Source organism: Rhinolophus ferrumequinum, chromosome 11, assembly GCF_004115265.2.
Source record: "Rhinolophus ferrumequinum isolate MPI-CBG mRhiFer1 chromosome 11, mRhiFer1_v1.p, whole genome shotgun sequence".
Taxonomy (NCBI): Eukaryota; Metazoa; Chordata; class Mammalia; order Chiroptera; family Rhinolophidae; genus Rhinolophus; species Rhinolophus ferrumequinum.
In genome coordinates, this window is record NC_046294.1 from 22,836,098 (window position 1) to 22,857,988 (window position 21,891).

General features: G+C 43.3%; 1 protein-coding gene across 4 annotated transcripts in view; it reads left to right on the forward strand.

Moving 5' to 3' along the window:
- SLC1A2 (solute carrier family 1 member 2) overlaps nucleotides 1-21,891 on the forward strand; it is a 141,102-nt gene that overhangs the window by 89,378 nt on the left and 29,833 nt on the right. For all 4 annotated transcript variants that reach the window (XM_033121693.1, XM_033121692.1, XM_033121695.1 and 1 more), the window contains exons 5-8: nucleotides 3,860-4,028; nucleotides 7,974-8,100; nucleotides 15,996-16,229; nucleotides 20,982-21,176. In XM_033121693.1, coding sequence (XP_032977584.1) covers nucleotides 3,860-4,028; nucleotides 7,974-8,100; nucleotides 15,996-16,229; nucleotides 20,982-21,176 — 725 coding nt within the window. The remainder of the gene's footprint in view (nucleotides 1-3,859; nucleotides 4,029-7,973; nucleotides 8,101-15,995; nucleotides 16,230-20,981; nucleotides 21,177-21,891) is intronic.

Below are 21,891 nucleotides of genomic sequence, written 5' to 3' on the forward strand. Positions count from 1 at the left end.
TCTCTCTCTCTCTCTCTCTCTCTCTCTCTCTCTCCCTCCCCCTCTCCCTCTCCCTCTCTCACTCTCCCTCTTTCTCCTTCTCTCTCTCTCTCTCTCTCTCTCTCTCTCCATGATTGCATAGTATTTCTAAGGGTAAATTCCTAGAAGCTAAAACGTCCTGCCAAAGAATTTTATATTTCAATTTTCTGGATGTTGCAAAATAGACCTACAAAAGTTTGTAGCAATGTGTACTCCTACCAACTGCGTACAGGCATATCTATTTTTAAAATCTTGTGATTCTTTAAAATAGATGATTGTGCTGAGTGGAACCACTGAGATAGCTGCCTGGGGTCCACTCACCAGCCTGTTGTCTGACCCCAAGGCTAGAACCAAGAAGCTTCCTTCAGCTATTGCAGGGAATCAAAGAAGAATGAACTTCAGAAACAGGGCACTTAGAGAAAAAGCCTAAGTGTATTCCCAGCTGCCCCCAAAATGCAGTTGCCAACCACTGCTGAGCCCATTACTTTGGGTTGAGATATGTTCTTCAGTGTCCAATGATACTTTCGTAGCCCTTGTAGCAAGGAGCTGTATTAGTGGAAGCCATTCCAGGCAGGGGAAGGTGGATGGGGAGTGAATAGAAACAGGACAGGGAAGGAGGTGCTTACGGGCCCTCTCTCTGCATAATATGCTTGCCTCACAGCCAGCCGGCTTAGAAGATGAATTTGCTTGCTTTGGGGTGATAGACACAATTGGGTGCCAAGTCTATTCTTAACATTTTGGAGAGAGCGCTTTGGAACCATAGCTGCTGGCAGCTGAGTGGGTAGAAGACTGGGTGGGGGCAGCATGAGAGGGATGGGGGAGGGACAGATTTGGGTCTCCTTCCCGTGCCAGGTCATGGCCATGGTCCACGCAGAAGTCAGTCTCTAAGGTAGGACTGAGCAGCAGGCAGGCACTCGGAGACGTTGTTCTGGTCTTGGGGTGAGTTTTATGGCATCAGTCATGCTCACGCGTGGTGACATCTCTGGTCGATGGGCATTCTCTGTGTACAACTGCCCATGACAAGAGGCCTGTACGGCACTAGAGTAAAGACTGTGCCGTGCCCTGGCCCCACCCCTCCACTGGCAAAATTCATATGAGGAATGAGCCCGTAGGCTCCCCAGCTGCGCCTGGACAGTCGGAGGAAAAATCATGTAGAATCTTTGACCTCAGGGTGAGGGATGATAAAGATTCCTTAAGCCGGACTTCAGGCAGCTGGGAGGAATCTTAAACTAGCTGCTCTCCCATGCGCTTAGGAAGGCCTTAAAGAGAGAAGAAAGGGAGCTCTTCTAGGGTGATAGCACATTACTGGAGAGAAAGGGTGCTGGAGATATGCCTTTTTGTCCCTGGAGTACAGCTGAATGTGATTTCAAGTCGCATCTCTGGGTGGAGGGGGTTTCATGACCAGTTAGACCAGAGACGTAAAGAAGAAAGTGCGTTGTCCCCAGAGCTGACGCTTCCTTACCTGAGGTGCCAGGGCTTGTGTCTTTGAGAGCAGGGAGGCCTCCTGCTTGCTGCTTAGGGCTGTCTCTGAACCAAGGTGACGTTTCCAAGCGACTAATGGCTGTAAGGTATGGCCTGACCACATTCAATCATGCCCAGTGACAGGGACCACACAGGACCTTTTCTTCCTGGGAACTCAGTGATCTGTGTTTGCTTGTTCAGCAGATACTGTGAGCACCTCCTAGGTGCCAGGCTCTCCACTGTGTACAGGATGCCAAGGGAATGAGAGAGTCAGGGTCCCTGCCCTGTGGGTGGGGGGATACTCACATTGGGTGAGAGGGGCGTAGACCAGAAGAAACGGCAGGTAAACACACAAAATACTTTAAAATTAAATAAATGTGTTCTGAGGGCTAGAGGCAGGATGATGGGCTAGGCAGGAACTGGGGGAGCCGTCTGAGCTGAGACAGTGAAGGGTCAGAATGAGCTAGGCTGAGAAGAACTGGGGGAAGGGCCTGCCTGGCAGAGGCGCAGGTCTGCAGAGGCTGGAAAGCAGTTAGTGCGTTCAGAGAAGAGAAGGGAGGCCAGTGTGTGGAGTGGAGTGAATGGAGGAAGTAAAACCCAGCTCAGTCAGGGCCTGGGAGCTGGGCTCAGACTTGGGTTCTTATTCTAAGAGAGTTTTAGGCAAGGAGATGACTGTTTTCCTAAAAATCTGGTAGCTATGGATATAGAAAGAGTTCTAGGTAACCATGATTACCTGGTGATTATAGCTAGACAAGAAGAGTCACTGAGCAGGCTTCTAGATGTTTTCAGGTGAGAGACCAGGGTGGCTTGGACTCAGGTAGACTGGAGTTGGCACCCAGATGGGGTTGTCCAACCCAAACAGGCGCTGAATCAAGAGCTCGGGCAGAGAACCAGGCTTGTGTTTCAGGGTCCCCATCTCCCCCGCCTTCAACTTCAGCCACTGGCCTGTGCTATTTGGAAGATGGATTTTTGAGTCAGATATCACCCTTTGTTCCTGGGAGTATGACGCTGTTGTTCATGGAAGCTTCCCTTCTGATCACTCCTGCCTTCTCTCTTTATGCCAATACTGCCCAGACCAAGGGGTCTCCTGAACCTGTTATCTCCTCACACACTCAGCCTGGGCTTCCACTCTCCCTGCACAAGTGCACCTGGCCAGGCTAGAACATGGAGCGCCCTGCCGCACCTTGAACACTATTCTCCCTTCTCTCCCATTGTGGATAAGTGGTCAGTGAAGCATTGCTTATTCTAGGCCCCAGCTGCCGTATTGGGATTGGGTCCCTGTAGTTTATCATGCAGTGCATGTGCGGGAAAGCACTCAGTGGTGGTCAGGCCATCTACGTTGATGTCCCAACTCTGCCAATAAATCTTTGTCTGACAAGTCACTTGACTTCTCCATGCTTCCTCTTCTGTATCTATTCAGAGTTCAGCCATTTGTTGCCTCCTACATGCCGGCACTGACATTCTCGGATTCCACAAGTGTTCTATTTTAATGCCCCTGGAGGTAGTATTTCTCTGGGCTCAGATGTGAGTTTTCACAGCACTCTGCATGCAGGGTGCCTGGCACCTTTAAAAATAGGACGGCTGCCACAGATGTTGAGGAATAGCATGAGAGGTTCTTGGGAGGCCATTTGCACAGAGCGGCTTGGGGAACATTGAGTAAGGCTTGGCTTCACTGCCCAGAAGAAGCAGGTGTCTTCCCACCTTACATTTGGATCTGAAATACAAGCTAATGCCCCTGTCTGGTGGCTGCTGGAAGCTGGAACATCTGGCACCTACATGGAGATTCCCAGCAGAGCCTGGCACTGGTAGGACCCAAATGAGTTGGTTTGTGAAGACGGTCTGACAGGAACCAGACAGCGAGGAGCAAAACAGGTGAATTGTGAAGTGCTGATCTCACCCCCGCCAAGATCCTGGTCTTCCTATTCTTGACCAGGTCCAGGTCCCATCACAACGGGATAGGCGGGGCATCCAGCTGGGTCTTACAGTTATGAAGAACACCATCTGCTTTGCCTCTGAGGCACAGAACTCCAGTCATGGGAATAAAAGAAGCAGACACCCATTCTTCAGCTTGAATCTTGTGTGCGATTACTAGATCATGCTGCTTAGAGTGTGTCACAAACGAATGGTATAAATCCCGTAACGATCACGGGAATGAGGACAGTTGTCTTCCACTGTATTTGTGCAATAAGACATCACTTTGTTAAACACAGGCATATAAAACATTTCCTAATTTGCATAACCTTGTTTTAGCATTTCTTAGTTATTTTTAATATAACGGGAAGCTTAAAAATATGTAGGTGACCAGGCTTTCGGCGACCTTTTAGACCAAACCTCATTGTTATATGTTTGTTTGTTTGTTTGTTTCCCTTCACTCCATTAGATTCAAACAGTGACAAAGAAAGTCCTGGTGACACCTGAGTCAGAAGAGGAGGACAATGTCACCAATTCTGTCATCCCCCTGTTGACAGAGGCTGCGACGGAGGCACCTGAGGAAATGAAGGTGGTTATCAAGAAGGGCCTGGAGTTCAAGGATGGCATGAATGTCTTAGGTAGGCAAGCCGGTACTCATCTCCCTGGGACAGGCGCCTTTCCTTTGTGACAATGGCCAGCCTGTCCCACATCTCAGTACCTCTGCGGCCCTCATTGGTCTCTCGGGAAACCAGTCACTCTGCTGTCCTCTCTCTAGATGGGGCAGGAGGCTGTCTGGGGAGTGGCCTGAAGGTCACTGAGACTGATAGCTGAGAGATTAAGGAAGAGTGAGATGGGCAGAAGCAATAGCATGAGGGGACAGGATGGACATGATAACCGGAGGTCAGATGGGGAAAAGAGGCGGGACTATCTATCCTTGGCCATATTGCCATTCTGTGTGGTATTGGCGAGTCACTTGTCTGACTCTCCGTTTCATGAAGTTGCATGTTCCATTCTTATATTTCTCAAGCTTTTTTTTAGTTTTGAGCTGCCCTTGTGTACTAGTACTGTGCGAGGCTTTTGGGGCGTCCCACCCCAGCTCTCACAGTCTGTAAACAAATGCAGTGCTATCAGAGTGTAAAGTGTTGACGTTGGTGCCGAAAGATGCTTATCAAAGAGAGACTATCTTGTTTAATTTTCTGATCTTGTTTAATTTTCTGATAAGGGAATTCCAATGAGCCCTTTCTCCTAACCTGGAGCCTTCTTAGCATGCCATCCCAGAGGTTCTTTGGCTCTCTAGACGGATGGACCAGGTTTGGGTCCCTTATGGACCTCTCACTGATTATTGGATCAGAGGCAAGTTGCCCCACTTCTTGAGCTTCATCTGTAAAGTGGGGATGGGATTGGCATTTTTCTTGTAGGTCATTATGAGGATTAAATGAGATCGTGCATGTGGAACACAATGGTACATGCCATGGGCTTAATTCACGTGAGCTACTGTCATTATTAAAAGTGGGTGGAGAGCTGAGGAGCTCAATAAGAAAACAGCTTCCACAGAGGATACAGACTCCCCGTCACGTGGGTAACTGCGGTTTGCTCAGTTTACTCTGCACCCACTCCCTTGTCCACTCCCCATCATAACCCCCATCAAGTATTGGATTGGTGTCCCCAGGACAAGAAAGAGGGACATTTGGCCCTAAGCTGGGAAAAATGGGGATTCGGGGTAGAGGAAGTAGGTGATCCATGCAAGCAAAATTTCTAAGGATTTGAGTGAGAGCTGTTTCAAAATGGATGAGCTCAGTGGTCCTTCTACTTTGCCATCTAGGAGACCGAATACACTTGTCTCCTTAGTAGGGTTGTCAGATTAAATACAGAATGCCCAGTTCTGTGAATTTCAGATAAACAACAAGTAGTTTTTTAGTGTATGTCCCAAATATTGCATGCGACATACTTATAAAAAAAAAATCATTGTTTATCTGCAATCAAATTTTAACTGGGTATTTTGTTTATTTGTTTTAAATTTGAAAACCTTACTTCTTACTCATCCAGAATGGTCAAAAGAGGTAGAGGAGCAGGATTGCTCAGCTCCTAAAAAGCAGAAGCTTCAGTGAGGGAGGTTTTTGGCCTGGCAGGAAGTCGGTTAGGGTAAGTGAGAGTGAGGGAGGAGATGAGCCGCTGGGTTGCCAGGCAATGGGATATCAATAAACACTGTCTACAATCAGCGTGAGGTAAGAGGAGGAAGGAGAGAGTGGAGAATGGGAGAGTTCCTCTGAGAAGAAGGGTTTGCAGATATCCTCAGCAGCTGCTCTTCAGTAGCTCTTTTCTCTCACTGCCCAGATATCTGTGATCCTTCAGGATCTTCCCAACTCCCCTTGGTTTCCCAAACCCTGTGGTACAAGTGCCTCCACAGTTATCTCTATACTCTGGAAGAGGTTGAAGCCATGAGTAATGAGGCCAAAGCTTTGGAGTGAATCATTTAGAAGACTTTCCAGGTCGTTTCCCAATTCTTGGTGAATTCTGGGAAGTCATGCGACCTTTGTGCTGGGGAGTTTCAACACAACTCACTCCTGTCTCAACCCCAGTGACCAAGTCTAAGAGAGCTTTGTTCAAATGAAACACCGCTGTTCCAGTGAGTTCAATGAGGCAACATTTACAGAGGGAAATGACAAGCTGGACCTGGGTTTCCAAATTCAGTTTTAGGCTCTGGAAAGCCAAGGGAAGTCAGACTGTTGAGAAACTTCCCATTTACAAATCACAGCTGAAAAAAGGTTCTTTCCATGGCAAAGGTCTTCCAAAGGCAAAGATGGTAGCTTTCTTTGTTTTTTTATTTTTGGCTTTGGAAAGTCCTGAGGGTTAAGCATTTCAATAAGTAAAGATAAAACTCTGGTTCTGGCTTCCCACTTCATTTATTTCTCTCAAGATTTATTTCTCTCCCAGAAAACCTCCAGAACACTTCAGGGCTCCACTCTCATCCCAACTGCTTAAATCAACTCCTCTGAGAGATTGCTTCTTTAAACATTTCTCTTTCTCTTGTACTCATTGATATGGCCAATATCTGCTGACCCTGCAAGGGGCACTTTTTTATTCCATTATCAGATTATAATCCTATGATTTACCTGATACAGCTCAAGACTCCAGGCATAACTGGCCACAATAGGCAACTGGACATCCAAGAGAGTGACTGGAAATGAGGCCTGCCAAACTGGGACGGGGGCAGGGGGAAGAGGAGGAGGGAGAGAAAGGAAGAGAGACTGGCTTGTACTGCAATTCGGAGAAAAAAATCAGATGGGTAACGAAGTCCTGTAGCCAAGGGGACAGCAATATTGATTTATAGTCAAGCAAGTCCTCAGAAGTGGAGACCCAAAGCAATGGGCCTGGAGGGTGGTGGGCACACAGTGACCGGTAATCAGAAATCCAGGCGGCCCCTGCGCAGTCCTGGTGACATCTACCAGCCAGGTAGTGCGTCCAGTCCCCCGGTTGTGTCTGGGTGAGACTCCAAGCCTGGCAGGGGTTTGGTGAGGAGAGAAAAGCCAGGACTTGGAGGAACTAAAGTATAGGGTACGTTCCCAGGACTAAAAACTTCCAGGTGCAGGAAATGAGGCCAGAGCCAACACAGAAATATTACAAGACCCAAGGTTGAGTGTTGGAGTTGGTCCAGGACCCACCTCGTGCAATTTGATGCTGACATCAAGATGTGGGGACAGAGCTCCTCAAATCCTTCTGGCCAAGGGGTTAGGGCTGATCCTGGAGGCTAAAGTGGGGCTAGACTTAGATGGAAGTGGAACGATGTTAAATGAAAGAAGAGGGCTGAGGGGCTAGGAAGTAACCAAATCTATGTTCTAAGAGCCTAAAAAAAATACAATTGAAAGAAAAAGCTTTCTAATCATTTTGACCATGAAAAGAGTTGTGATACATTAATAAATAACAGGTTAAACCCAAATAAACTGGGTCAGTGGGGGTTTCCCAACTGTTTTGGATTTCTCTTTACTTTCCATTTGATTTCTCAAGATTCCTCCTCCTTCCCACATTAGACATGTAGCCACAGAAAAATCATTTTACATTTAGGATTTTCCTAGAGTGAAACATACCAGTGATGCACGAATTTGGGATAAACACCAAACCAATAGAGGCGTAACCCTGGCAAAGACTTTACTGCTAATTGGTCTCTGCTATTCTAATATGGCTCCGAAGTTCGCATGCTAATCCCTAAGTCCCGACAAGCCTTCTTTCATTTACCTATGTACTAATAAAATCTGTTTATACATGATGTCCTAAGTGAGGCGGAGGGAGAAGACGGTACAAGATGGTACTTTTTAGTTTGGAATGAAAATGAGTTCATTTTCTTCAAGGACCAAGCACGGCTGACAGTTCGGCTTGCTCAGGTGGAAAGTGTTAAGGGAAGCCATCAGTACGCAGGGGAAAGGTATTTTCAGTGTGACCTCTCACGCTTTTGTCTCTGAATACCTCATTCCTGGGGCAGCAGGTGAGGAGCGTGTGGCTCCACACGTCGGGACTGGTGACGAACGAGGGAAAAGAAACACATACTTTGTAATTTGTCCTTCTGTGTAATGTGATTCACCCAACAGGTCTGATAGGGTTTTTCATTGCTTTTGGCATCGCCATGGGGAAGATGGGAGAGCAGGCCAAGCTGATGGTGGAATTCTTCAACATTCTGAATGAGATAGTAATGAAGTTAGTGATCATGATTATGTGGTAAGTGGCATTGTTCTTCCTTCTTCGTGGTCGGGCTGTGAGAAGGTCTTGAGGTGCCCAGGAAATGCTGGAGGCCTCCTAGCAGGAAAGAGTGGGTGGGCGTGGACCACGCCAAGGTCTCTCTGGAAAGGCTTTGAGAAAGGGGTAAGCATCTCTTTTTTGGAGCTTCCCCGAGAAAAGGAAACTGTGGCCCATGGACCAAATCCTACCTGCCACTTGTTTTGCATGGCCTGTGAGTTAAGAATGGGTTTTGTGTATTTATGTTTACTGGAAAAAAAGAAAATCTAAAGAGTAATAATATTCCCCAACACATGGAAATGATATGAAATTCACATTCAGTGCCCATAAAGAAAGTTTTACTTGCACACAGCCACACCTATTTATTCCTGTATTGTCTAGGATTGCTTTTGGGTCAAACAGCGGAGTTGAGTAGTTCTGACCAAGACTGTGCAGCCTGTAAAGCCTAAAGTATTTACTATTTGAACCTTTACATAAAGAGTTTACTGTTCCCTGCCCTGGAAGAAAAAGCAAACAAAACAGAGAGACAAGCTGGAAAAACCAATCGGTACTCCTGAAGCTGAGCAGCCTCAGGAAACACTAAGCCCAAGACACCAGGGGCATGGCATGACCCAGGACGTGTGGAAGAACCACAGCTCCAATATTGTGGTATCCGAAAGCAATGTAGCTTTGACCTGGGTTGCTCATGACTCAGGTAGAAGAAAAAAGAGGCAGTTCTCAGACCATGCAAGCAAAAGTAAAATCACAGAGAATATATGAGAACTGTAAGTGCTCTTGGCAATCTGGCCCCACCCTCTAGTTTTATAGAAGAGAAAACTGTGGTCTAGACACATTAAATCTTGATTCTTTAATATCATGATGATCTTTATAGCCATAGACGCTATCGTTTATTGTTTTTCTTTTATCTTCCAAGAACCATGATTGGTACTTAAAACCTATCAAATGTAGTATCAACAACGCTGCAAAGATGGATTATTATTCCCATCTTACAGAAAAGGCAACTACGAGCCTCACTGAGGTGAATTCACTTGCCTAAGACTATATAGTTAGGAAGAGGAAGAGCTGGAGTTCATATTGATGTCGAAATCCTTGATGCGTCATGGAGGTGGGATGGTTTTGTTTGTTTGAATTGTCTAAGCAACGTTGTCTCCACTTCATGTCATGTATGTTTATGGTCAGTGGTTCTGAAATCTTGGGTAGCCCAGGAGATCATACGTGCTTACTCCTTCATCAAGGAAGCTGTGCCACCTTCATTCCCTGGAACCCTGGAGTGTCCCATATCTAACAAAGATTTTTATGGGCATTTGTTTCAGACCATTTTGATGGTCCAGTATGCGTGCCTAGGAAAAAAAACAAAAAACCAAAAAAACATTATTAGACCAAACCACATCTGTTTTCTATTTGCCACAGGAATTCTGGGTTACAAATTCCCCCATCTGTGTGTCCCAGTCCTACCCACCACCTTCTTTCCCAATCCTCCCTCTGATCCTCTTCCACTTGTATGGGTGCCTTCCCCTGAAATTCTACCTTCGCTCTCGCTTCTTCTTTCCCTTGGCCCCTACTCCTACCTTACAAGGGCAAAGCTCTGTTCTTGACTTATTTTTTTTATCTCCACCAAATGCGACACGGTGATGTACCTGTAGTAAGTTCTTCCTAAAACTTCAGGAGTGAGTGGGCCAGCTGAAGGCCCCAGGGTCTCAGATCAAGAAGGCGTTCCTCATGAGTTCACGAACTGTATTTAAAAGACCTGGCTGGTTCCGATCCTTGCTTTATTGTACTTCCAAATCAAGGAAAGGATGCTAGTAAAATAATGTGTCCCTTTTGATTATTGCACTGATTCTTCAACTTCTAGGCAAGGCTAGATTTCTGAACGTTTGTTTCGTGTGAAGATTTAAAGCCACATACATGTGATGCTGTAAACAGTTTTTAAAGTCTTTCAGACCCATTCTGCGCTTGTTGAGAGTTTAATAAATGATAACACATAAAGTCCAATAAGCCTCTTGTTTCCTAGAATTTCTAGCAGAGCGAGCATTGTGCCAGGTCATGTCTCTGTATTGTGATGCCAGTAATATGGGCAATGTGTGAAAGCTCCCTCCTTCAGCTGCACCAACATCATTTCCACGGAGCCCTTGAAAGAAAGGGAATCTTCCAGGAAATCAGATGAGTCATGGGGTAAAATGTAGCCTTTCTTCTCTGGGATGAGGGTGGGCTGGATCAAGAAGTATCCCAGTCACTGAAACCATCACTCCTAAAGATTGAGCATCATATGCCAGGAGATGAAGAGCAATTGTGAGTCAGAAGTCAGGTCAATGGAATGATGTCTGACAGCTGTTCAGTTACCTCATCGAGGCGGGCAGTCAGGAGAACTTGACCTAAGATGCAGATTCTACACATTTCTTGCATTCTTTAGCTGCCTTGTTATCAAATGTGTGAAAAGGTTCTGGGTAAAACAAGCAGCCACTCTTTAACTGACCCCCTCAAAGCTTAAAGAGTCAGAGTCCTTGAGTATTCCCCACTGTGTGGTAGTAAGAATAGTAATAAAATAGCAAAACGTAATATTGAGGAGATTACTAGTATTCTAATAATTATTATTAAATTATAACTTAGAGTTATTAAATTCTTGCTATCTGCTCCGCACTATTTTGATTACTGTACTGTACTTATTTATTACTGAGAAGGTAATTATTATCATTATTACAATCATTATTAAATCATAACTAAAACTTAGCCACATTCCTGCATTATGCTTAATACGATTCCAATTACTTTATATGCATTAACCCACATTTATTTTTTACAGTAACACCTAGCAAAAATAGGTACTTTTGTTAGCCCCGTTTTCCCGAAGAGCACAGAGGTTAGCTTGCCCAGTGTTGTAAAGCCGAAGTAATGGGAGTTGTATGAAAGTGGTACCTAACTCAACTTCGGTCTGACTTCAGACTGGATTGGACCCAGGATCTCCTATTACTAGCTGTGTGATTTAAGGCAAGTTAGACACACTCTAAACCCCACATCCTGATGTGTAAAATGGATTGATAGCAGAATCCACATCATGGAATTGCTGTGAGAAATAAGTGAAATGGTGACCAACAGCTGTGGAGTGTTTCCTATGTTCCGGGGATTTCTATGTTCTGTGTTTCCAAACACTTTATATGAACTAGTATTATTGTTGTTAAGTTGTGGTTCCCGTTACTATCACGAGTTCAATCCATATTTGTTGTTTCTTTGTGTTTATGAATTCTTTAAAGAGCCTGCCAGGCCCTCTGATTTGAAAAGAGATAGAGACAGAGAGAGAGAGAGAGAGAGACTTAATTTCAGTGTGATTTTCATATCCTCATTTTCTGCAAAGTTATTTAAAACATTTTTAATCTTAAATACCTAAACAGAAAGTAACACTTATACTCTCATCACTATAGAAACATAAAGTGAGAAGTGAAACCTCTGCTCACTCTTTCGATTCTCCCTCCCAGTAAACCCACCATAACCATCCTTCCATCCATCCATTCATCTGTCCGTTCATTCATCCATTCTTTCACTCCACAAACATTTCTTGAGCATTTCTTTAATGCCAACAACAATTTTTGGCACTGGCGATATAATGGTGAATAAGACCCCCTTGGAGCTTACATTCCATTGAAAGGAGAAAGGAAAAAAGTAAAAGGAAGCAAATAAGAATTCAGATAGTAACCAGCGCTACAAGGTCAATAAACAGGGAAACAGCATAGAGAGTGATGGGGGATGGAAGTAAGCAATGAACTCTACCAGGAAGATTCAGGGAGGGCTGTCGGGGAAAGTGACTTTCTTGGTGGGGGTGGCCGGGTGCAATGACTTTTGATGCAGACCTAAAGCATGAATGGGAGGCAGCTCTATGAAGAACCAAGAGGAGAATTTTCCAGGGGGAGCAAACCGCAAGTGAAAGTTTTTTGAGGGTCAGAAGGAAGGTCTGGAGTGGCTGGAAAATGGTTGGGTGGTATGGGGGTGTGGAAAGTGGTGAAGTTGGAGAGGTGGGCATATCCCACAGGGCCCTGTAGGTCACTGAAGAGTTGGGGTTTTATTTACTTGTAAAAGGAAGTCCTTGGAGGGTTAGGAGCCTGGAGGCTCAACAAACTGATTTTTGTTCTATCCTGATGAAAAGTTCTAATCCACATAGTATAACTCTCAGCAAAAGTCACTCCTTGGGTAGCCAGAAGACCTCTTCCGAGATGGATTGGACAAAGTGGGATTTGCGTTACTTCCTAAGCCTGAGTACAGACAGCAACTTTAAGTAACCGGAATGTATCTTTAACTCTTTATTGGCGGATAGACTTTTCCAATTCTGAGTTCTCTTGGGATCCGTCCCAAACCAGCAGACTGGCGTTGCTATTGGAAATGTATGGGACAGAACCAGGGTGTCTTTACGGAAGGACTGAGAAAGTCCCTCCACTGACCTCCACTCCAGGTGTCTGGCCCATCATCTGTCCTGTGCCTGGAAGTCCTGAATTAATTACTTTCATGGTTTTAACACCAAAGGCCTTGAATAGATTGGAGCTGAAGGAAATGGTTTCCAAAGGCTAGCCAAGCAATGTTTGCCTTTCATCAGATGCCGATTAGATTTTAATCCTTAAAACACTGGTTTTCCAAACATGTCAGAATTCCCCGGGGAACGTATTTAAAATATAAATGCCCCACAGCCAACTACTGGAAATTCTAACTCGATAGGTATGTGGTGGGCCCAGGGAATCCATATTGTTACCGGGCATGCCAGGTGATTCTGAAGCAGGTGTCTGAATACATAGAAACACCAGCTGAGTTCTGGGCATGTTAAGTGCTGGGTATGAGTTTGAGTTTGTGGAGTAGAGAGCAGACCCAAGAAGGGCATCTTGGTGGGAACCTTAGGGTGACAAACACTGAGGTACAAAGGAGGCAGAGGCAAGAAGAGATGATTCAACAGTAAGAAAAAGGCTTGACAGGCCAGTCCTGGATGAATCAGTGGCTTTGAAAACAGTACACGGAGCTGAGGATACAACCAGTCTAAAAGCAACACAGAAGGCATTCCCTCCCCCTAACTCTATAGTCATGCCCTTTTAATTTGAAAACTGGTCCAACAATTGCTGGGCATCATTTGGCTTCCGAACGCTCACTGGAGCTCTGAGCCTCTTCGTGCCCTTTGCTTTACGGCTTTGATTGTTTGTTTCAGCTCAGAAGCTTTGAGTGGTGACCTTGGACCCTGTTTAGTTACCCTTTCTTTTCCATGGAGTGTCATTTTCAATGAGAGAATTAAGTCATATGGAAATGCAGGAACTCAGCTTCTGAGTGGAGGCGTAAGTTGCTTGTTTTGAAAACAGGTGGAAGAAAGTCATGGCCCTAAAAGACCTCATAGAACAAAGACTCTTTCCTCCTCCTGATTAATGCTCATTCTAGTTCCAGAAACAAAGTTGTTTGGGTTAACTAGAGCCCCTGCTTGCCATATTTATTTCCCCTAACATTCTACCTCTGGCCTTTGACTAACACTCTCCATTAACAGTGGGAACTCATGTTTCTCCTGCCAGCTGAGTGCTCTGAGGTAACCTGTTAACCTCTCTCTTATCCATTTGGCTCTGGTTCAAATGTGTTCTCCAGGGGAACTTCATAGCTGGTCTTGTTTGGCAAAGAGACTTGAAAACGTTTTCTTTCCATTTTACCAATTGCTTGTCCCAAAAGAGCAGGAAAATTGGACGGCACCCAAAACAGCTCATATTTGTATTTTTCTGGATATCTTGAAAGGGTGATTGGTGCTTCGGAAAGAATTAATCTCTCAGCATATGAAGATAAATGTTTTGTTGGCTTTATCGGAAGCTGCATTCTGCTTAGTTATTTACAATCCCACGGAACAAATTGCTGGCCCCTGAGACTACCCCGCTGATCTATATGACGTGTTGTGACTACAGGCCCCCCAGGAAAATGAAAAATGGCGGAAAGCCAAGGGTTTAATGACATGACTCCCTAATGCCTGTGGAAGTAGTCCTTAAGCATCGGCCGGCCTTCGCCCTAGGGAAAGGAGGAGAAGAGTCGACAGACTAGGTCCTCATCAGGGAGGAGAGCAGCTATGCTAATGTTCTAACTAATTAGTGCCAGTTACAAATCACCCCTTTCTGGAGAAATTTCTTCTTGAGAAAATATTTTGCAATCAGGTGGCTGTAGCCTGTGAGATGTTTTGTTTTAGAAAGCCTCATTAACTCAGACTTGACTCCTTAAGCATGGGTGATGAGAGGACGTGGGGTATATATATGAAAACAGAACATACAAGGATTCCTTTGTCAGGAGTCAGAGAGGTAATTGTGCTAAGAGGGTTGGGGGAAGGATGGCTGACAGTGCATATACATGCTCAAAAATGTAATCCTGCCAGCAACCCCACAAGATTGGAGTTGGCCTCTCTAAGCCTTGATTTGCGCATCTGTAAAATGGGAATAAGTCACTAACCAAGGTCATACAGCTGGTAAGTGGCTGGACAATATCTCTGTCTTATGTAATTGTATATTCAGGACTCTCATATACTCCTCATAGTTTTTTAGGCTGGGAAGGGCTTGTTTCAGGCACAATTGCAAAACAAAAAAACAAAAACAAATCTGGCACAGGTGCCCTCTCCCTTTCCTGACTCCCTGATTCCTGTTGGGAGCCTTATCCTGGGATTTCATTTTCCCCATAGTCATTCTCTCAACTACATTCATAATTCTCAAAAAAGTATCAAGCTTTTCACAAACATTTTCATTTCAGTCAGAAAGTGTCACAGGCTGAACAAGTTCATGCTCCAACACCAGATTGGGCAATAAAAAAGGGATGTTGCCAAACATGCGAAAAATACACTTGAGATGAGAGAGAATGTGGTTAGCTTACTCAAGAGTGAGGACAACAGTAAATTGTTTCCAAGCTCTCTATAAAATAATAATAATATGGAAATATAAAATAAGTTTATGTAGGATAAATTGGTATATGTTAAATTGTCTGCTTAGCAACGAAGAGGTACAATTGCTAATTAAAGTGAAGTGGTTTGCCTTGGTAGGGGAGAAAAAAAAAACAGTCATGGAGTTTTACAGATCTGAGATTGTTCTCCTTTGACTGCTTTTGTGGTCTTGAGCCAGTTATTTAACTTTTACCCAACCTCAATTTTCTCATTTGCCAAACAGGAATAATGATGCCTAGATTTTAGGATTATGGTAAGAAATGAGGCGATGTGTGGGGAGCTCTTCACTAGAGAGACAGCATTATTGTTAGAGAAAGTATGGAAGGAAATACTTTCAGACTTAGAAGTGATAAAACCACATTTCTCTAAATGTACTCTTTGGCTCGTATGGTTTTCTTATTTTCCTCTCTCTCTCTCTCTCTCTCTCTCTCTCTCTCTCTCTCTCTCTCTCTCTCTCTGTTTCCCTCTCTCTCTCCTTTTAAATATATTTCCTGTCTTCCAAGGCAAAAACAAAGCAAGTTTACAAAACACCAGTTTATAGCTTGGCAAAACTCTAATGAGTCTTCTGAAAAACTCAAAATTTGTTCCCAATTTTCAACGAAGGAACTGTGAAAAGACAAAACATGATTCTCAAAGACTTTTAACTTGGTGCTTGCCTAAGAGGTGGTAAAGCTTGTCTGCCCTATTCCTAAAAATCCCCCGTACAACAAAATTTGCCTTTGGATTTTTTTGTCAGAGCTGGGGCCACCAGATGCCTGGGACAGATCTCAGATAATGCAGTTAGACTAAAGTAAAATGTAGCATCTACTGGATCTGATGGCCGTCTTTCAGCAAAACTCTTCGTACAGAAATACAAAGGGTTTTCATCAGGGTGCAGTAACGTAGGAGGGCCCAGATTTAAGTGCTGAATCCCATCATGATTACTTCAATGTTTTTTTCTTTTTTTTATGTTTTTCAGGTACTCTCCCCTGGGTATTGCCTGCCTGATCTGTGGGAAGATCATTGCAATCAAGGACTTAGAAGTGGTTGCTCGGCAACTGGGGATGTACATGGTCACAGTGATTGTAGGCCTCATCATCCATGGGGGCATTTTCCTCCCCTTGATTTACTTTCTAGTGACCAGGAAAAACCCTTTCTCCTTTTTTGCTGGCATTTTCCAAGCTTGGATCACTGCTCTGGGGACCGCTTCCAGGTAGAGGACACAAGAAATTACCTTTCTTTCTCTCTGCCTCATTCTTTTACTCTCTTTGCCACTTCCTCTTTTTCAAAGTCCTCCAATCACAAAGTTCAATGAGAACACTTTTCACATATTAGTAAAATATTTTTGAAAAAGGTGAATCCTTTGTATCTTTGGTTCCTTCTAGGAACTTCTGATGTTTCTGATGAACATTTTTGCTGGTACGCAGCTGTGTTGGAAATACGATCTCATATTAAATTTACATGCCTAATTTGCCACATACAGCATTAGTTTAGTTTAGTTTTAAATGTTTTCCAAAATGGTACAACAGGATGTTATCCTATTTAAGAAAGCCTCCTACCTGTGATTTGAAAAGTGCTATGACAAAATATCAGTCTATTGTAGTAATGTTTCAAAAGTAGGAGAATGAGCTTTTATAGGGTAAATGGTATATTAGGTGAGATTTTTCAAGGAAACCAGAAGTGAGTCAATCTTTGACGTATGCATGAACCTCTACTGGATCATTCTGCCTCATTGATTTTGAGAAAATCAGGCTGGCATTGATTTCACTTGACATTGATTGGTTGTCAGTTCCTTCTTCATTACCTGGTTCTGGTGCCCCAGAAGCCAACAAGGACTCCAGAGATATGCAGAGAAAAAAAAAAATTTTGACGTTACCTTGGACTGAATTTAGCAAAAGCAAGCAAACAAACAAAAACAAATACCTAAGAAATGCCCAGCAATTTCGAATTTCAAAGACTAAAAGAGTTTTATTCTTTCAGCCTGCAATAGTTATTCCTATTTCTGCACGCGTATCCTTGAGTCACAGACTAAAACTGAGGTCGTAAAGTAGGGAGGCAAGCAGACCCTTAGCTCAGCGTTACCTCTGGAGTCACAGGTGGTCGGGTTCTTTTTACAGAGCCTGTGACCATGCATTGCCAGCGAGGTGGCCACTCTGTGACTCAGGGTGACTGCTGTTCCGAGGCGACTGAGCAGGCAGTCAGGTTTTGCTTAAGTGAACTAACAGGCAAATAGTGGTGACTGCCTGGGGAAGCCAAATTACATTTCCATCTTGCAAACTAATGAGAATTTGATACTAGTAGAATGTGGAGTTTCAGAAAAAATCTGAAATGTATACAGTCCTGGGAATCAAGATGCTGCATTCAGTTTCCCAAGGGGAAGAGAAACACTCCAAAATTTGCTTTTGCTTTTTTTGGGCCTATCGATTTCCTATGACTAAGTATCTCTGTCCACAAAGATCCTCTCTCCATAGCAAAAAAGTAAACCTTTTTTCCCTCCAAACATAAAAACAATTATGTGTAGTTTTATTTTTGTTTTCTGATTCTGAACATGGTATTTACTCATTGTGAAAAAATTCAGACGGCAAACAAAATTTTGAAGAAGAAAATGAACATCACCTGTTTTTCTATCACCCAGTGATAACTGACAGTAACCTTTTAGTTCATCTTTGCAGTTACATATCTGTCCAGTTCTAACTATGTAAAGATACTGTAAACTACTATTTTTCATTGAGCAACGTATCATAAAAGTTATATCTGTCAATACAGATCTTTCTATTTTTAAAACTGTATAACGCACCATGTGCACTGCAGCACAACCCCCATCTCCACCCCGTGATGTGCATTTAAAGAATGTCTATGAAACAGCGCTGTGACAAGCATCCTTGTAAATATGTCTCTGCAAGTTTGTCTGATGATCCCCTCAGGATAAATTTCTAGAAGTGGAATTTCTGAATCCAATGGTAAGCACATTGGCAGTTTTAAAACGTATCACCAGGTTGCTATTCAGGAAAGTACATTAGTTTAAGTCCCACTATGTGGGTATGAGATGGGCCTTTCACCACCTACTCACCAGCACTGGCTATTATCAGTCACTTTAATACTTTCCAGTCTTAGTGGTGAAAAATGATCTCATTGAACTTTCATTGCTTTGATTATGAGTGAGCGGAAGCATCTTTTTGTCTTCTTATGGACCATCCTGCCGTTTCCTTCCCCACCCTGTGAATGTTTGTGATCTGAATTTCCTGTTGGGGTATTCATCCTTTCCTTATTAGTTCTCAGCTTTCTTCGTGTATCAAAATATTAGCTCATGTGTCACCATGTTAAAAATAATGTCCCTCTCTACTTGACATTTGTCTTAAACATTTATAATACTTTTTGCCATTAGAAGTTTTTAATTTGTACGTTGTTGAAGCTGTCAGTATTTTCCTTTAGTATTTAGAATTTTGATTTTGCTCAGGAACATCATGAAAGATTATAAAATATTACTTTACATTTTCTTCCAATACATTTATGGTTTTGATTTTTAAACTATTTCAAAAATATTTTTATTTTCTTTTCTTTGAATAAGTATGTACTTATCCCAATACCTTTATAGACAAGGTAAATCTTAAAGGCATACGGACGGCCTAATTTTGTATTAAATCAGACAAATGCTTGTGTTTTTTGACCAAGGCCACAAATGTTAGGCCCATTTCTCCTCTTTACCCTGTATTTCACTTGAAGGAAAAAAAATGTGGTTTTAATCTTCAGTTAAAATGTGGAATTTTTTTTTTTAAAGAAAAAATCTTAAGAAAAAAAGTCAATGTGGTAGGAGTCACGTACTAAGAAATAACTGTGCCATCAAGACTTGAGGGAAAAAATGCAAAGCCCGCGACAGCCAGCTAAATATCCTTTCTACCTCCTTTGACCTTGTACTGAATGGGGATGTGGAGGGGGGTTGACCTCCTTTTCTCAGTAGGCACCGAGGCTGGTTGTTAGGGAGGCAGATGAAGGGGGAATAGCCTGGGACACACCTCTCTGCCTCCTTCTGAGTTCAGTGCATGCTATTAAAGCTCATCTGGAAAAAAATAAAAAGAATCTCAAGTATGTGGTAGTTATTATTAGCAGCATTTGGAGACAGTCATATGGCCATTGAGGCAGGAGTCAAAAAAAGAACAACGTCAGAATGTGGGAAGGACAGGAAAGAGTTAAAATGCTGAAGTCCCAGTTTGAATTGGTTGGGTGTATATGGATGTTTAAGACATAAAGCATGGTCAATATAGAAACAGGATATTTTCCTGCCTTATCAATTATTTTCCCCAATCTATTCAATTGTTTAAAGACCCCTTTGATGACATTTAGGGAAGATGGATACAATAATAAGAATTAACATATTCCGGTCCTCCCAGAGAACTGTCCTTAGCTTCATACCATGGAGAATCCCGGCCAAAAACCACAAAGGCATGGTGTCCTGGCAACCCTTCAAAGGGCGGGTCCTAGGAAAAGGGCAGGGAAGGGCGAGAGGAATAAAGGGACACTAACTTCTCATTGAAAAAGCTGGGGCAGCCAGCCGTTTATGACTGAATCCCCGCATACAAAGGAGGCCAGACCCCAACTTCTTTCCTTGGGTTTAGAAAGTTTTAGTAATGAGAGTTCTCCAGACATTCATTTCTTCAACCAACCTAAGACCAAGGAGGAGGTGTGAGACAGACCCCTGACCTGATAGCACAAAGAATGTTCTGTAAGATGACTCTGGCTTCCCTAAGGTTGTAGCAGGACCTTTTTGACCCAATAGCATTTCATAAAATGCAGATTTAGGTGACCCTGATTTCAGAGCTTCCATTTCCTTGGTTCTGCATTTCATTTACTTGCCCGGAAACTGATGGTCCTCTCCGGCTCTCTGAGAAACCAAAACTCTGCAGGTGTCTATGTCCAGCTTGGCTGGAGCCCTAATTCTGACTCGTAGAAGGAGAAACTATGACTGAGAATGTAAATGCATGAGAGAAAAAATATGCTTTGTTGGTTTGAATAGGAAAATTAAAAAACAAGAGAATGGACCACAAAGCACTCCCATGACAGTTTGACTGTTCAGCATTGCTTTCCATCTTACTTAAACTTTGAAGCCAATCTACCTACCCTCGGAAATACCCACACGGAAATAATATTCTGGCATTCAGTAACCCTTGTCCTTACAGGTCTCCTGTTTTAGAAGATACTTGAACATGTCAGGAGTTCTGACTTTTGAGGCTGGGTCATGGGGTCATGAATTTGCATCCCACATCTGGGAGGAGTGGTGGTGAAGTCACTCCACACTGCGTGTTTGATTAGCTACTGCATACATGCTTTTCTGTCGTCTGTCGGTGGAGAGACTGTAGAGTTGGCCAATGGCCATTTATCAGGGAGTTAGACTGTCAGTTAGGGTCCCCAGTGAATTGCTGAAAGCTCTGGTTCAGGCTGAGTGGTGCTTAACATGTTTGTCCAGAATTCTCAAAATTAGCAGGCCCAGCTCAGGGCAGTTCCCAGGGGCGAGACACAACCCATGTAGTCATCTTGTTGGAAATAGCATTTCTAGCATGGAATTATGGGTCATTCAAAAATTCGTCATTCCATTTCACTGTTGACAGCTGATTCTTTTCTGACGCATTTTTTTTTTCTCGTAGCCCAATTAATGTGGGCAATTAGATGGGCTTCAATGTTAATCCAAGATGGAAACAGTGACCAAAGGAGAAAGAGAACTTGAAGTGCTGAGTAGATCTCAAAAACCAGAACCAACAAAAATATTTTGAGGCCTATTCGAATTTTAAAATGATTGAATTTGGGCCTCCAAATTGCTGGTTTTTAATTTGGCTCCAGATACTGCTTTTTTGCACGTCACCTTGCTTGATTGGAATGAAAGAACAAACACTCTGTGGTAGAATTCCAGTTTGTGCTTTGTCTTCTTCCTCTACCGTGGACCTAACTCTCTCTCTCCCTCTCTGTCCCTTAGTGCTGGAACTTTGCCTGTCACCTTCCGTTGCCTGGAAGAAAATCTAGGGATTGATAAACGCGTGACCAGATTTGTCCTCCCAGTTGGAGCTACCATTAACATGGATGGTACAGCCCTTTATGAAGCAGTGGCCGCCATCTTTATTGCCCAAATGAATGGTGTTGTCCTGGATGGAGGCCAGATTGTGACTGTGAGGTGAGTGGAGTGGGTGGGGTGAAGCACTGACACAACCTTTTAACCTATCCCCTTCCACACTCATTCCATTTGACAGGGTCCACTTGAATTTCAGTTCTTCTGGCAGAAAACCGATGAAGTAAATCACAGAGTAGAGGAATCATTGGCAGTGTCAAAGGGAAAAGATTGCAAGCGGGATCGTGCTCATGCCTTCTATTTGTGTTGCACATATGAAATTGCTTTGGAAACTTGATATTATTTGAATTTTAACAACCCTGTGATATTGCAAGGCAGTTATTTCTATGCCCACTTAATAGATGAGGAAGCACAGGCTTCAAGGGCTTAGAAGTTTATCCAAGACTAACACCATTAGTAATGAACCAGCGATGCTGTAATTCGGGCCGACGTCATCTGACTCTGGATCTAGTTTTTCTTTCATTAAAATATGCTCCTTGTAGCATTCCAGGGGCGTGATGGCAGAAATGATGAAATACTGGAAGGAAGAGATTCCTCAATACAACATAAAACATTTCATTACAAATAAATAGCATGTATTTTTGTTTTTACTAAAGCTATTTTTACCATATGTATTCATCATTTAAAAAATTCAGAAAGAACACTTTCCCAAGAAGTCATTAAAAACACATTACTGCTCCATAAACTTAAATATCACACCTACTTGCATATATTAATTTATCTAATTCTCACAACCACCCTATGAATTATATACTTGCCT